Source organism: Hypomesus nipponensis, chromosome 9 (assembly GCF_054491055.1).
Source record: "Hypomesus nipponensis isolate SF chromosome 9, ASM5449105v1, whole genome shotgun sequence".
In the NCBI taxonomy this organism is placed as follows: domain Eukaryota; kingdom Metazoa; phylum Chordata; class Actinopteri; order Osmeriformes; family Osmeridae; genus Hypomesus; species Hypomesus nipponensis.
In genome coordinates, this window is record NC_140369.1 from 3,161,978 (window position 1) to 3,178,746 (window position 16,769).

At 43.5% G+C, this 16,769-nt stretch overlaps 2 protein-coding genes across 2 annotated transcripts; both read right to left on the minus strand.

The window, feature by feature from the left end:
• Positions 1–25: 25 nt before the first annotated feature.
• LOC146272354 (uncharacterized) lies at positions 26–9,013 on the minus strand. The gene is made up of 10 exons (XM_084704281.1): positions 8,889–9,013; positions 8,475–8,604; positions 5,793–5,897; positions 5,488–5,583; positions 4,564–4,869; positions 3,980–4,013; positions 3,554–3,820; positions 3,193–3,462; positions 1,897–3,092; positions 26–1,272 (listed from the first exon to the last, which is right to left on the minus strand). The coding sequence occupies exons 5-10, from the start codon at positions 4,654–4,656 to the stop codon at positions 37–39; spliced, it is 3,096 nt and encodes a 1,031-aa protein (XP_084560407.1). The 5' UTR covers positions 4,657–4,869; positions 5,488–5,583; positions 5,793–5,897; positions 8,475–8,604; positions 8,889–9,013; the 3' UTR covers positions 26–36.
• Positions 9,014–9,353: 340 nt separating this feature from the next.
• On the minus strand, positions 9,354–16,124 carry LOC146272355 (rho-related GTP-binding protein RhoA-D-like). Its single transcript, XM_084704282.1, has 4 exons — positions 15,893–16,124; positions 13,732–13,857; positions 12,841–12,971; positions 9,354–12,212 (listed from the first exon to the last, which is right to left on the minus strand). The coding sequence occupies exons 1-4, from the start codon at positions 16,047–16,049 to the stop codon at positions 12,045–12,047; spliced, it is 582 nt and encodes a 193-aa protein (XP_084560408.1). The 5' UTR covers positions 16,050–16,124; the 3' UTR covers positions 9,354–12,044.
• Positions 16,125–16,769: the final 645 nt, after the last annotated feature.

Consider the following 16,769-nt stretch of genomic DNA (forward strand, 5'->3'; position numbering starts at 1 on the left):
ATCCTGGAGGAAACTAACAAATCCAGCCAAGCATTCTTAAGTGCCGTTGTACTCCCGGAACAAGTGCGTCTTGAGCCTTTTCTTGAAGGTGGGGAGACAGTCAGTGTCCCTGATGGAGGTGGGGAGCTGGTTCCACCATTGGGGCGCCAGGCAGGAGAAGAGCTTGTGTTGGGACCGGGCAGTCTTGAGCGGTGGGACCACCAGGCGGTTGTCTGAAGAAGACCGTAGGTGACGGGTGGGGGTGTAAGGTTGCAGGAGAGACTTTATGTAGATGGGTGCAGTCCCGTTCACTGCTCGGAAGGTCAGTACCAGGGTCTTGAATCTGATACGGGCGTTGATGGGTAGCCAGTGGAGGGAGATGAGGAGCGGGGTAACATGGGAGCGTCTGGGTAGATTGTAGACCAGGCGGGCCGCTGCATTCTGAATCCTCTGAAGAGGGCGGGTTGCACATGCTGGGAGACCAGCGAGCAGCGAGTTGCAGTAGTCCAACTTGGAGAGGACCAGTGCTTGGACTAGCAGCTGGGTGGAGTGCTCAGACAGGTATCTCCTGATCTTTCGGATGTTGTAGAGGGTGAATCTACAAGACCGGGAGACTGCGGCGATGTGGGCCGTGAAGGAGAGCTCGTCATCCATTGTAACCCCAAGGTTCCTGGCAGAGGATGAGGAGGTCACCGTCGCAGATCCCAGGGTGATTGACAGGTCGTGGGAGATGGAGGGTTTAGCCGGGATGATGAGAAGTTCTGTTTTGGCGAAGTTCAGCTGGAGGTGGTGCTCGGTCATCCAGGCGGAGATGTCTGCGAGGCAGGCCTCAATCCTAGCAGAGATCCCCGGATCGGTCGGGGGGAACGACAGGTACAGCTGGGTGTCGTCAGCGTAGCAGTGGTAGGAGAAGCCATGGGAGGTGATGATTGGTCCAAGTGAGGTGGTGTACAGAGAGAAGAGGAGGGGTCCAAGGACGGAGCCCTGTGGGACACCGGTGGAGAGCTGGCGGGGGTCTGACAGTTTGCCTCCCCAGGAGACCTGGTAGGATCTTCCCGAGAGGTAGGATGAGATCCACTGGAGTGCAGTGCCAGTGATGCCCATCTCTCCAAGTCTGTAGAGCAGGATCTGGTGGTTAACCGTGTCAAACGCTGCAGAAAGGTCCAGCAGAATGATGACGGATGACCTCGAAGCCGCTCTGGCAGACTGGAGGGCAGTGGTGACTGAAAGGAGGGCAGTCTCTGTGGAGTGGCCGGTCTTGAAGCCCGATTGGTTGGGGTCAAGCAGGTTGTTCTGAGAGAGAAAGTTAGACAGTTGGTTAGATACAGCACGTTCAATTGTTTTAGAAAAGAAGGGTAGCAGTGATACCGGTCTGTAGTTCTGGAGGACGGCAGGGTTAAGGGAGGGTTTTTTGAGTAGAGGAACAACTCTGGCCTGTTTGAAGGCAGAGGGGAAGGTGCCAGAGGTAAGAGAGGAGTTTAGGACATGGAGCAGAAAAGTTATGATAGAGGGGGAGATAGTTTGAAAGAGAGGGGAGGGGACAGGATCAAGGGGGCAGGAGGTGGGGGGATGAGAGAGAATGAGGTCAGAGAGCTCTGACTCGGACAGGGGAGAGAAAGAGTTTAGACATTTAGTTGGGTCAGTCGTGAAAGGTGAGGGGGTAGGAAAGGTGGGTTTAGGGAACCGACTGCTAATGTCGGAGACTTTTTCCTCAAAGAAGGAGGAGAAGTCGTCTACTGTCAGAGTGGAGGGGGGGGGGGGGTGGGGGAGGTGGGTTAAGAAGGGTGGAGAAGGTAGAGAAAAGTTTGTGGGGGTTAGAAGCAGAGTTAATTTTGTTAAGAAAGTAGAGGGTTTTAGCACCAGTTATGTGAGAAGAGAAGGATTTAAGGAGGGAGTGATACTTATCAAGGTCCAGACCGTCTTTGGACTTGCGCCATCTCCTCTCAGCTGCTCGAAGGGTGGACCGCTTTTCACGAATAACATCCGTAAGCCACGGGCAGGAGGGAGAAGATCGTGCAGGCCTGGTTGCTTCTTAAACGTGTTGCTCAATTGCTGTTTAAGTTGGTCTACAGCTGCACTGTAACCCTCATTGACTGGAGCCATGGGTGGACTACCATGCCATAAACCAGGGATGTTGCAGTTCTCTTCAGGTTTGTTGGTGATGATATCAGTGAAAGTACATTCATTCATATTTTCCATCCTGCTTGCAACTTTTGTCATTTCATTCAGCTGTTCCAACAGGAGATTCTGTTCCCTAAGGTTTTTGTCGGGGGCAGAGATATCGGTTACATTCTGGTGCACAAACTGACAACATGGTATCTTCCGGGACCCTTTCATCCTGAGGAAAGCATGAGCTACGATCTGCAGAGTGTCTTTCATGTCTGCGTTGTTTTCCATAGCAATGTTGACAATGGAGATGTCACTCAGTCCTACCACAAGTGTGGCCAGTTCATTATCATGTTCATAGTTGTTGGTTATCTGTGATAAATGCAGAGCATTCAAGCCCTCTGTATCGATGACCATGATAAAGTCACACTTGATCACATGTCTGAATTCATCTTTGACCTTGATGAGCAGCATGAAGGCTCCTCTGGTGCGTCTTCCACTGCTTACAGCAAACTGAACTCCAAACATGGTGTCAAGGAGAGTGGACTTCCCTGAGCTTTGCGATCCCAGAACTGAAACTACTCTCATCTTGTTGTTGGGTTTGATGAGAGAGTCAAGCTCTTTGAGAACATCTCTTATCCAATTTATTGGGATGTTAGATGCATCTCCATCCATGAGTTCTAGTGGAAAACCTGCCAACATTAATTCAGCACAGATTTTTGGAAGTTCTGGAATTTCCTGTTTCCACTCTGAAGTGGTTTCATGGACCAGGGATGCCTCATACAGCTGGGCAAGTTCTCTCATGAAATGTTCCGTACCCAAGGAGCTGGTCAAGATCATCTTTTGTGAGGAGGTGGAGGTGGTGATGTGACGATCTGTTCCTGGAGACTGGTAGGAGACCTGGTACTGGAGTTGGGTCTGGTTCATTCCATCTGGCTGTTCCCAGCTCACAGTGGCTGATGTGGTGCCCACTGAGACAACTGTCAGCTTGACAGGTGCAGGGATACCTAATTTACAACAATTTCAAGAAGGCTCAAACAATGTGTACGTGTACATGTTTTTCAAGATACATCTAGAGGTCTGTAAAATGGGTACTGTGCATCTTACTAGTGTATATGGTTGTAGAGACAGGTTCACTTTGTCTTCCATTGTTCATCACAGCTGAGACTCCAACAGTGTACTGCTTGTCAGGCTCCAGGTCAGTCCGTGTTGTGTGGCAGACCTCAGCGTGTATTGCCAGAGAATCTGTCCCTGGACTTGTGCAGGTTATGATGAAGTGATGAGGAACATATTCCATTCCTGGAGCTTTGGACCAGCGAGCATCGAAGGAAGTTTCTTCAGATCTGCCAACTGTAATGTTCCTGGCAGGTGGGACCACTGAGAGAAATTTAAATTAGTTTAAAGACTTAAAACAAAACAAAGAGTGAAGAAAACATATTAAGTCATGGGCAAGCATAGTTCACTTTACCTGTGTGAGTAGTTGCTAAGACATATTTACTGTGTTCGCCATGGAGCCCTTTTGTGGCCATTCTGAACTCATACTTCTGACCAGGTTGGAGTCCAGTTATTTCCACTTTGTACATGTCAATTACTTCAAGACTCTTTGGTTCTCCATCACTCTCCCAGGCCACCTTAAATGTCCTGGGTCCTTCCAGGCCCTCTGGACACCCCCAACTCAGAGTCACTGAGTTGGCCTTAACAGAGAGGAATCTGATCTCTCCAGGAGGGGGCAGCACTGAGAAGGGACAGAGAGGGATAGGTTCATAGGGGCACAGCATGAAGAACTACAGAACTGAAGGCAACACAACTGCACACTTTGACATTATTTTAAGTGATAAATGTGTAATTTTAAGAAATGGTCTTTGACGTTCAATTTCTCAGGACACAAACCTACAATTATCTGAGGCTGGTTGCTCTGTTCCGGTGCCCTGTAGATACATAAACCGAAAAGTTTTTGAATCCATCAAAAAACTCATCACACTACATTGCTCGCTTTAATCTTCAGAACTCGTAATCCGACCTGTGTCAACTACAGTGTGAAGGATTTTCACGGCCAGAATCGAACTGGCAACCTTCTGATTAATAGCTTGATTCTCTAACCGCTCAGCCACCTGACTCCCTAATAGTAAAATGTTAAATCTGCTCCCAGGTCTGTTTGACCTTTGTGCTTACCAAGTAGCAGTTGCTTGCCATGTTCAAAATATGCCTTTGTTAAAAATCACATTGCGTGTACACCTGATAAATTAATCACTTTATTACTTTTGTTGTTTACAAATGTATTAATACAATGTTTCTAATTTCATATTTCCTGTATTGCAATAGGTCTAGTTCAGAGGTAGAGGGTTGCAATCGCAGGATTAAATCTCCCCACGTACGACACTTTGGATAAGTGACTGCTAAATAAATACATTTTATAGCAAAATTCTATAATCTTAACAGAGTTTCCTGTTCAATGGAATAAGAACAAAAACCAACTACCTTTCCCCCAGGTAGTTCTGTCTCATGGCAGATGTTGTGTCCTTGATGTCGTGTTACTGAACACTGACTGCAGACAAACATCTGGTCAGTCATGCAGAACACCTCCAGAGGTTTGTGATGTTCCTCACAGAGCTCCAGACCTCTTGGCACATCCACTAGCTTGTGTTTCTTGAAACGTTTTTTTCAGTGTAGTGCTTCCTCACGTGAATCTCACAGTAGGAGTTACTGCAGGTCAGGCAGGACTTCACAGCTCGTGTCTCAGTGTTCAAAAACTCAGAACAGGAGTCACAGAGACGATTTCCTGACCTATCATTAAGAAGAAGATGTAAGCATACGGTCACTTGTTTTGCCTTATTGATTACCACACTGACTCAGAATTAAGATAAAACATTTCAACAATAATTACACACCCCAATTTCAGCAAAATCTTTCCTCTTCATATTTTCTGTATCATACAATGTTATTTTCAGCCAACACTCAAAGTGATACATGAACATGTCCAATTATCACACACAAACCCTTCCTGTTATACATCAGTGCATTGAAAAGCACTCAGATGTTATGAATTTCTCTTAATTTTTAGTCCTGGAACTGAACTTGACCTTGAACAACCTGTTTGTACCCGGCCAACCTGTCCTTGTTACCAGACTACCCACTTGGATTTCTCTTTCTTCACTTTTTATAATCATTTATTTATTCTTATGTTGTTGTAATTTCTGTTACTACAATTTCCAAAAGAGATTTACAAAGTTCTAACTTATCTTATGACCTGTATTGCTCTGATTACCCCTGCTTGACCCTACTTGTCTGCCTATGCCTGATTCATAAAAAGCCTGTACTTGGATTCAGTCAGAGTCCTGACTTTGTTCATTACAACTGAAGACCGTTTATCACATCTATTTTAAGATGTTTAAGATTCCTTACCGAAAGTGAATGGGACGGTCAAAGGATTTGTCACTCGGGGATGTACTGGTAGTTGGTGATTCTGGTCTGGTAAGACGATCTGTGCAGATCGGAGTACTGATAGTGACAGATACAAATAAAGCCATCAACTAATTCTTACATTCAAATAAAATAAAATCTTATTTGTATAGTCCCTTTTACAAGCACTGTTACAGAGGGTTTGACATATGCCAATAGAACTGCACCTAAACCAACATTAGACTCTTAATGAAGACAAGGGATAACTCCACTGAATATCCTGAGACTGTAATTAAACTATTATTTACCCTTGATGGATCACACATCCCTCTTTGAAGTTAATAGGTTCCCCCATTGACCGGTCACTCTTCATGGACATATAACTGGGGGATTCCTGTCTCTCCTCAACCATCCTAAAACAATGCAGCAATACACATTTATTCAAGAATAAATAAAAACATTCAAAAACAATTATTGATAATGCTGTCACATGCAAACACATGATCAACTCAGTTTATTTAAGGGAAGATTTAATAGTGTTTTCCTTGATTTCAGAACTATCTGTCCCAGTCTACTAGTCATCTCTCTGAATACCTAGCTAGAATACTACATAGATTTCTCTCCATACACAACCCAACCATCATGTGGAAATACCAGTTTCTGTTTCTGATGAAAGTTCTTCATTCCAAGTTTAAGTTCACAGCCTGCAGTACTTTCTATATGCCCTTTTCCAAAAATTGCTTTGGATAAAAAGGTCAATCTTAAAAAAGCGGTGCCATGACTACATATGAGTCAGACTTTGTAAAAAAAAAAAAAAAAACACGCACACACAAAACAAGTCATTATTTATTTGAATATTGCCCTCCTCCAAATATCAACATTTCCCTTGAGCTATGATCTGAATTTGGACCGAGCTGAAACTTTGATTCTGGTTGCGGGCCTGGTTAAAAGATAAGGGATATCAACTAGTGGTTTTCTTCTCTGAATGTCAGTAAAGGTGCCAATCCACCGTCAGCAAATTGAGACATGCTATCCCACAGACTGGGTGACCATGGTTTGCTGTTTCTGTAACCCACCTGGTAAACCTTTCCATCAGAGTGGGCAAATTCCCCAAAAGTTGGAAACAAGCCATCATTACCCCAATTTTCAAGGCTGGTGCAAAGGATCAAGCGGGCAATTATAGGCCATTCTCAATATTGCCTGCTCTTTCCAAAATCTTAGAAAAGATTATTAAAGAACAGCTAGTAGACCATCTGGAAAGCAATAAACTTATCAACTCCAATCAGTTTGGATTTAGACCAGGGTACTCTGCAGAATTGGCTAACTGCTACCTTACCGAGAACATCAAGAGTAAGTTGAACAAGGGTAATGTTGTGGGAGCTGTGTTTATAGACGTAAAAAAGGCCTTTGACACAGTGAACCACAATATACTCTTGAATAAACTCACCACCTTCAACTCCTTTGAACATGCTATCGGCTGGTTTGCATCATATCTGGAGCATGCAACTTGTTAAAATAAACACTAAACTCTCAACGCCACTGCAATCCACAATGGGTGTCCCACAGGGCTCCATCTTGGGCCCTCTGCTCTTTAGCTTATACATAAATGATTTACCAACATGCTGTCAATCAGCCAACTGTCAAATGTACGCTGACGACACAGTAATTTATGCATCAGCCAGGACAGCAAGTGCAGCAGCAGAGACCCTGACCAAGGAGATGGAGGGTATATCTCAGTGGCTCAAAGATAACCATCTGACGCTCAAAGTCAAAAAGACGGTATCTATGTGCTTCTTTATAAGGCGGAAAGCCAAGTGTACTACAAAAATAGACCAAGGGGCAATAGAGGAAGTTGAGGAATTTAAATTTGTAGGTATTATTTTGGATTCCCACCTCAAATTCAACAAACACATTAACAAACTCTGTAAGACTGTCCGGACAAATCTGAACTGTTTCAGAATGATAAGGCATCACATACCGGTCAAGGCAGCTTTACTGTTTTTTCATGCCATGATACTTTCTCATTTATCCTACTGTGTTACTGTATGTGCCCAAGCCTCCCAGACAGCAGTGAAACATCACATCATTATACAAGCAGGCGCTGAAAATAATGGATCAGAAACCAGCAATGTGGCACCACTGTTTGATTTTCCAGACATACAAACTCTTTAATTTTTATAGTTTTATGAAGTTCGCTTTTCTTAAACTGACTTTTAAATGTTCCAATAATCTAGCTCCAGCCGTACTCTGTCCTTTTGTGACAAAAACAAATACAAGAAGAGTGGCCACTAGGGGGGCGGTGGGTGGCAACTGCATAGTAGAGGTGCGCAAAGCCACTTTCGGCCAGTCATGTTTTTCAGTGATAGGGACCCATTTATGGAATCATTTACCAACTGAAATAAAAACACAAACCGAACTGAAAACATTCAATAGAAAGGTGAAACACTGGCTGAAAGAAAACCAAACCTTTAGCCACTAAGTCAGGTCCATAAAGGCAGGAGCACACAGTGTGTCTCTGTTGTCCCTGTTGTAATGTGTTGTGTTGTTACGTGCTGTGCTGTTGTGTGTAATGTGGTCATGAATCTGTGAAATGTTGATATACTAATATATTGCATCTGCTACATGATTGTGTAACTCACACTATGTAGTAAATTGTATTTGGCTAACTTTTTAGAAAGGTGTGACCAGGGACTGGGGTTGCAAATTAGCCTATTGGCTAAAACCCTTTTATGCAACACATCTACAACATTATCTATGTATGTAATAATGTGCATAAATAAACTGCATTGTCCCCGACAAGTAAAAAATAAAAAAGATGGATGTGATAAAACTAAATATTAAATCAACCATATTGTGACAGTTGGGGCTCCCATCATTCCCCGATCACAGTCGCTAGAGTTAGGATCCATCTGTCCTCAGCCTCTAGTATTTACAAAACTTTACAAAATTGGACAGCTGACTGAACATGAACGAATGTATCTAATTCTTACCTTTTTACAGAAGATGACACGTGTTCCCTGGTATGTTCTTCCGGAGTCCCCGCCATGTTTGTTTGGATTGCTTCCAGACAAACTCTAGTTCAACCTTCTGACCCAAGAAGCACCGAATCACGATTTATGCCTGCAAATTTACAATTGACAAACATTCTTTACCATGTCAAATGGAGTGCGATGGCGTACCGACCTTATTTTAAGTTAGCCTATTACGTGACGCACTTCAGACTTGGGGTACGTTGCTACTGTAATGCGCAGACACAATAAACAATAAGATAATATCAGTTTGAAGTAATTTTTCATCGCTATGAACGGCCGAAATCTATAAAAACCGAATCACCTGTTAAGTTTACGCAACCTAATAAACACAGCATAATAGATATTGTAATAACAGTTATGTACATCGCCCACCTTTCAGAGACAGCCATGATCAAATTGTGCCCATCCTCATTTCAGTTTCACTTTCACGGGTCAGCTACGCCTCTAAAGTAGGCTTATACAGACAAAAAAAAAAAAATGTCAATGGATTATCATAAACATCCTATCCAGCATGTGGACATTGTGTTTGACTCCATAATTTCCCATTACTGTGTTTTATTTAGTTTTTAATTAGATTTTAGGCTATAGAAGCTACACAAACACAGTTATGAACAATGATACAACTATACTATACTGTATTTGCTAAGCCTGAAACATGGATGCAGTGTGGCATGATAGGTATGTCCTCAGATTATAGGATCAGGATGGCCTCTTGTTACACTGAAAAACCATAGACTGTAATTTAGGTATTTTTACAGTCTGTACTGGAAACACGTAGGTATAAAGATGCATACGTGAATCCTTTTGTGATCATGAAAACGACGCACCTATCATTGGTTTTACATTTAGTCATTTATTAGACGCTCTAATCAAGAGGTTTTAAGTCATTGGGATGAGTAAACACACAGTTAACGGACATCCACACTCAGATCCTGCCCTCTGCTGGAGATATCAGCTTCCTGTCTGTGACGTCAAATGGGGAGGAACCGTGACAGCAACTAGCAACGAGGATGATGTGCTTCTACAAACATTAAACTGCAGAGTTCGACCAGGTCTCGTTCTTCTTGTCTCAAAAATAGTTTATCAACATTGTTCATGTTCACTTAAAACATTCAATACAACACTGTAAGTTTAAAAAGCCGTTTTACAATGAGCTTTACTATGAATCTGGATTGATATACCATATAATCTTAAATACTTTCAGAAAAGACGGCCCAAGGCATAAGCGAACTAAGCGGCTGCTTGGGGCCACCAAGGAGCCCCCCAAGAACACTTTAAGTTACAGCTTAATTTTCAAGTTATATTATGTTAATGGTAGTTATACAAATTTGCAATAAACTCAATATTATGTCTACCGGCTGGCAAGGAAGATAATAGCCTACTACTACTGTTTTAATAAATTATCTTGGGGGCCTGCCTTAATCAGCACTCATACAGCAACAACGTTGTCGATTGTTCAAGAACAGAAAAGATCAGTCGGCAATCGCAATCTGACACGGCAAAAAGCAATGTCACAAAAAAAGACATATTTCTCTGGTGCAGAGAAAGGAAAACAGAGGAAGAGAAAAAACTGCAAGATCAAGGTATGTTTGCATGATTAATTCGTTTTTAACCATAAACATTTACTGTCTAGAGATACATGCGTCAATCAAGCGTTCAATGTTAGCTAGAGCTAGCTAGCTATAATTTTAGTGTAACACTTAGACTAGCTAGCTAACAAAATATAACAATAGCTAGATCTCCCCCGTTTAAATGGGCATTTCTTTTGCTAGTATACATTCACCTCGGTGGATTTACCTAGGCGAATGCATTCTAGCTAAATGCATTTCAAAATAAATGTCGATTGCCATTGAACTTTGCTATAAGGTAGGTTTCCTAACTAGACTACGTTGTGAGCTAACGTGAAATGGCTAGTTGACAGTTAAGCTCGCTAACAAAGCTAGGCTAGAGTAGCTTGCATATATCCTACCCTTTTGGGGTCATTGTTATAATATTTCAATATCATTATGCCTCAATTAGCTAGTTATAGATTAAGAGTTGTGCTTTCAAGTGTACAGATGGCTTGCTGCTGTGTAAAATCATTTATGTTGTTAAATGAATATTCTGATCCGTCTACTATGTTCTCATGAATCTTTCCTAGGAGTACTGTTGAAATATTTTGGAGCTGGGCCACAACCAACGCCTCCTGCCCAGAAGTGCCAGTGGTACAGTTGATGATACAGCAGGTCCGGTTTCAACAATCCCAGATCAGTATATATTGTAGGTATTTAATTTAATATCAGTTTTGTAAGAAATAAGAAAATACTGTATCTTTAAGTTATTTGGAGTTGAATGTTTTGCTCTTTTGCACATTGCTAGTTTAAACCATAAGCTATTAAAGTGGTTAACTTGTGTACAATAGATGCATTGTCTGGTTTATTTAGCTACTTTTCAGTACACCACATTAGGTACACCACTTAATACTGTAAGACTTTGAATACTTAAAGTTCAAATCATCACATGACCAATCTGGGTTTGCTACTGTTAAAATAAAAAGCGTTAAAAGGGCGAAATAAATCAATGTTATCATGTAAGCAACACAACTAATAACATTGCTAATTAGTGCATTAGATTAATAGTGTGTGAATAATCAAGGATTAAAAATAATCAATAATATTTGTGTCATAAAGGCTTGGGCCAGCCCTGCATGAACAGGTTCCCAAAGTTGTGTGTGTTAGTGCGCGTGTTATGTAGAGTGTGAGGGAGTGTTTGTATGTAAGGGTGAGTGACTGTGTGGTTAACTGGAGGAGTGTGTGTGTGTGTGTGTGTGTGTGTGTGTGTGTGTGTGTGTGTGTGAGAGAGAGAGAGTTTGTGTTGTAGAAACCAGGGTAGCTCATGCAGCATTATGAAGATAAGGTTAGCGCAGTTAGACTAACCTTTTTAATAAATGCTACGATGTGCTAACCAAGAACAGAGCCAGAGGGTTAACACCAGAGTGTGTTACTCAGAGATTTCAGCAGCGTGTGTGAGGTGAGGTCCACAGCGCTTGTCCTACCAGCCTTACAGAGATGTCAGGAGCACTGCTTCTGAAAAAAGGCTATGGCCTTAACGGTGGTCATTTGGCAGGAGACAAGAGCCTCTTTACCTCAACTAGTTTCCTGGATCACTCCACAAAACAAAGTGACATTCAGAAATATTCAACCAAAGATTAAACGGGGAAAACTGTCTTTGGGGAAAAACAAGCGAACGTTGCAGACAAACACAAACTCTCCTCAGTGGACAAGTGGAGGAAAAACCAGACAGGAAAATCGTCAGGAAAAGAACAGATCGTGTCATTGAAGGAAACAAGCTAAACACAAGCAGTTGAAACAGCCATTTTGAACCTGCGTCATCCTAAAAGCCATCCTCCCACTGTTCTGTCCAGGATTCAGCACGTTCATCCGCTTGGCGTAAAATGTGATACGTCATACAGTACGAAGCTGTCTGGAACTGCTCAGTCACTCTTGTGTGTTGTTGTTGATGTTGATGTTGATGAGCTGTGCTGACAGCTCATAGCAGCAGACAGCCAGATCTCTTCTTGCAGACCTGCAGTGCCGCCCTAGCGGCCATCTCAAACACCTCGCGCACGCCGTCGTTGGTCTTGGCGGAGCACTCCAGGTAGCCGAAGGCACTGATGCGATTGGCCATGTCCCTGCCCTCCTCAGGCTTTACTGGCTCCTACACACACACACACACACACACACACAAGCAAACATGCACACACAGTCAGCTCTTTGTCATCCATGTTTTAGAACAATATAGTGCCATAAACACCCCCCATGAAACTGGGGAAGCACTACCACAAAATCTATCCTTGGTATGCGGTAATATCTATCTACAAAGCTGTACCGTACATAACATTAGCTATTAATCAGAGAAGTACACAGCCATGGGTTTTGAACGTTAAGTTCCATCAAGATACTTTATCTTTGATCTTATCAGAGTACATGTTATCTTAAGTCCATGATCATGTTTCCTATGGTGTGAAATTAGTGCCAGGAGCGAGCTCTGTAAAAACGATTTGTAACTTGCAAAAAAGATTTGTAACTTGCAAGTTACAAATCTTTTTTACAGAGCTCTCTCTCCTGGCACTAATTTCACGCCATAGTTATCGGCATATTGTCTATCTCATGGTTTACTGACACAACCTTTAGTGTATTCTGGTCACCCTTCAACACCCTGACAGACAAACCGTGGTCGTGGAAAAGCAACAGGGACAAGTGTGTGTGATACTGTAGGTGTGTGTGTGATACTGTGTGTGTGATACTGTAGGTGTGTGTGTCTTATACTGTGTGTGTGTGTGTACCTGCTTCATCTTGGCCAGCTCTCTCCTGGTGTGCTCATCGTTCCTCAAGTCCTTCTTGTTGCCCACCAGGATGATGGGAACGTTGGGACAGAAGTGCTCCACCTCAGGAGTCCACTTCTCCGGAATGTTCTCTGGCGGAACCAAGGAACACAGGGAGGAGGTTAGAACACAAGGAGGAAGTTAGGACACAGGAAGTTAGGACACAGGAAGTTAGGACACAGGAAGTTAGGACACAGGAGGTTAGGACACAGGGAGGAAGTTAGGACACAGTTTAGGAGACCTCAGGCAGCTAGAGAGCCAGGAGGGAAACTACATGAGAGCTCCCTGACTTCCTTCTGATCTTCACCCACACCGGGATTCGAACTCCGGACCTCTGACCTCCGAGCGCGACTACTGACAAGCTACGTCACCAACAAGCTAGCTTTTTGCTACCGTTGGGTGTGCTGTTTTTATACTGAGGAGTGAGTTTACCAAATCACATTGGCTTCAACTACTAACACCGTCATAATTCATAAAGCTTCCTGTTCCAGGAAAGGGATCATCAGGTCCATTGTTAGCTTTGAGTCACAAATGCTCCAGGAAACAGAAAACCCCACCAAGATGAAAATGATATAGTTTTAGATTTCTACTCATGCAGGGGCAATTGGGATAAGGAGATTTACATTTAGCAGACACTCTTATCCAGAGCGACTTACAGTAAGTACAGGGCCATTCTCCCCGAAGCAAGTAGGGTGAAGTGCCTTGCCCAAGGACACAACGTCCTTTGGCAATATACAGTTATGGAAAGAGGATGAGATTACAATGAGACACTGTTTTTAAATTAGGTTGGCAGACAGAAACAGTTTGTGAAGCTGCGCTTCAAGTGTGGATGGCTGTATCCTGGAAACCTACCAAAGCTCTCAGGCTTGTCGATGGAGAAGCAAAGGAGGATGACATCTGTGTCAGGGTAGGACAGAGGCCTCAGCCTGTAGTAGTCCTCCTGGCCTGCTGTGTCCCACAGTGCCAGCTCCACCTGAACTCACACCACAGAAGAAGAAGACATGTTTGAGGGCAAGCAAGACAACCAGGCAGATAGCAAACTAAAACAATTAAAAAAATACATTAATCTAGCAGGAATTTAACCTGCAATCTCTTGATCTGCAGTCCCATGCCCTACTGCAGAGGTATAACCCTAACCCCTGACAGAACCACACACACATACTCATTTTAGAAGACATACACACAACAAATAAACACATTTAAACTCCACCAGAGTTACTGTTTGATATGGATCCCAAGGCTACTTCTCTCAGAGAAGTTAACCCTGGAAGAATGTGACAGAAGGAACTGATGCTAACGCTGCTAGCGACCGCCCCCTTTCAGAAACCCATAACGTTCTGGGCTTTAAAAAGGGAGATGTTTTCTAGAGCATTATGTACACTACATGGAAACAGCTGATATTTATAAAGTGAAGTGCACTAGTACACTCCAGAACAGCACAGAGCGTACGTACTGTCCGTTACAACAAGAGATTTTTTGCAATGCTATAATGTACTCTATGTAAAAAACAATAACATTTGACAATAAGGGTGCATTAATTAGCATTCAGCACCCTTATTGTAAAGTGTTACCAAAAAAACTACTAAAAGATTATTAAATAGAATTGATTGTACATCATACTAGTAGATCTTTCAAAAACAGAATGAACTCTACATCAAACAGCAGATGTTTACAGAGCATAGTGTGGGTTCCTCTCCCTCCACATCTCCCCCCAGGAACCAGGAAGTCAAGAATGCACCGAACCATGCAGGCTCAACAGAGCCCAACACATTCCACCTGTTTGCGGTCATCTGATAGGGCGACGAGCATGTGAGAGCCCGCACCCTGACCGGTCTGGCTGATAGGATCCTCTGTCTGCTCCTGGAGGTGTAATGTGTGTGCGTGGATCTGGCGTGTGTGTGTGTGTGTGTGGGAAGGCCTAGTGTGTGTGTGTTTGTGTGTCTATCCAGCTGAGAGGTTCGTTAGCCGAAGACAGGATGAGGTCTGGCTTTATCCAATCACACTACTGATTAATTCAATAAGGGAAATCAGGCGATTAGAGGGTATAAAACTACCGTATTTCTTCGTTTAAATGCCGCGGCGTTTATTACACAATGATCATTTTTGGTGCAGTGTTTATTCGAAGGCTATGTTAGCTGTGTTAGTTTAATTAGTAAGAGAGATTTAGTATTTAGTGTTTGGTGTACTTTGGGTTTAGTTTTCACAATGGATTTGGAGAATAAAAGCTTCAAATAAACCTGTAGCAAGAAAGCCACTTGTGTTTCCCAGTAGCCTGGGTGCCAGCCGAACTTAGCCCCGCCCACAACATTTTTTGGTCGGGAAATTGGGTCTGGGGTCGCTCGGTTGGGGAAAAACTACGGCCGAACAAGAGCTGTTCGTACCAATCAAATTGTCAGGGCGGGCTTTGTACCATGATGGACAGATGATCAACAGTAACGTAATTCGTTTCAACAACATACTACGTTGCTCTGATTGGTTGTAGGTCTATTCAATTTAGCGAAGAGGCATTTTTTTCTGGATTTGGTTGAAACACGCCCCATACTCACAGCCCAACGGGACGGACTCATATTCTGACTAGAATGAGAGTGAGAGTATGATAACGTCAGGCTAGTCTGCCAGTGCTTTGAGGGAATTGTAGTACACTTGTGATTCACTTGTGTAATAAATAGGCTACTGTGTTTTAATTTAACCCCCCATAAATACGCTTTTTTGGTGCAGCGTTTAATCGAGGGCGGCGTTTATTACCCAAATATTCATTTTTGGTGCAGCGTTTATACGAGGGTGGCGTTTAATCGAAGAAATAAGATACCTTCTGTTCTCTTCTGTGTGTGTGTATGCGTCTGTGTGTGAGCTTACTAGCAGTGAATCACTCCATGAAAACCTCTTTTGTTATTGGAAAATAGAATGTGGAGATCTTGGGGAACTGGTCTCCACTGAAGATGATGAGCAGACTGGTCTTCCCACACTCTCTGGGACACTTTCACCTGCCCTGCATCGAGGCCACAGCACACACCTCTTTTCCCGTCGACCTCGATGCCGGTAACGTAGTTCTCGAACACTGTGGGCACGAAGACCTCGGGGAACTGGTCTGTACTGAAGACGATGAGCAGAGTTCTCTTCCCACACCCTCGGTCCCCCACGATCACCAGCTTCTTCCGAATGGCCGCCATCGCTGTAGAACACAGGGACACATCCAGTCAGCTTTGGTGATGGACTCACCTCCGATCACCTGAGTTAGCGGACAGGAAGACCTAAAGCGATCTTCACACAAATCGGTTTAACAACTGTCAAATTGTAAGCGTGTTCTACTCGTGTGTGTTCCACAAAGAAAGCTCCGGAACGTTCAGAGGCCCTGTACAGGTGAGGACTGAACCGTCTAGTCGACTGAGCTGTGTGCTTGACTCTGAGCTCTGCGAAACAAGGTGAAAGACTCTGAACACCTGTCTGTCTCAACACCCTCAGAGAAAGAGAGAGAGGGGGAGAGAGACAGTGTGATGTCACTGAGGACTACAACCAGTGGCCAGTTTGTTGTCATGTTCATAACTGTCGCCCAGTTGTGCCAGTTCTGGGACTTTCAGCCCCAATGTGTCGATGACCATGATAAAGTCAGAGTCCAGCCGCTCCTTCATATCCTCCTCCACTGCAGGAAGGCTCCTCGAGTGCATCTACTACCACTGACAGCAAACTGGACCCCAAACATAGTGTTGAGGAGAGTGGACTTCTCTGAACTCTGAACCCCCAACACTGTGATTATTCTGGCCTTGCTGTCACTGGAGGTCAAGCTGTGGAGGTTTGTTAGCACACCTGATATCCACTTCATTAGGATGTATAATGCATCTCCACCGATCAGCTCCAATGGAAATCCATCTAGCATCAACTGGGCACAGATT

Bases quoted from the DNA above. Each gene is read 5' to 3' on its own strand.
- LOC146272354 (XM_084704281.1), bottom strand. From the start codon at position 4,656: ATGACTGACCAGATGTTTGTCTGCAGTCAGTGTTCAGTAACACGACAT. The intron at 4,014-4,563 runs GTAGTTGGTTTT...ATGTATCTACAG, and splicing joins CAGAACTACCTGGGGGAAAG to GGCACCGGAACAGAGCAACC. The intron at 3,093-3,192 runs GTAAGATGCACA...GTTGTAAATTAG, and splicing joins CTCTACAACCATATACACTA to GTATCCCTGCACCTGTCAAG.
- LOC146272355 (XM_084704282.1), bottom strand. From the start codon at position 16,049: ATGGCGGCCATTCGGAAGAAGCTGGTGATCGTGGGGGACCGAGGGTGT. The intron at 12,972-13,731 runs GTAGGTTTCCAG...TGGTTCCGCCAG, and splicing joins CGACAAGCCTGAGAGCTTTG to AGAACATTCCGGAGAAGTGG. The intron at 12,213-12,840 runs GTACACACACAC...GTGTGTGTGTAG, and splicing joins AGCTGGCCAAGATGAAGCAG to GAGCCAGTAAAGCCTGAGGA.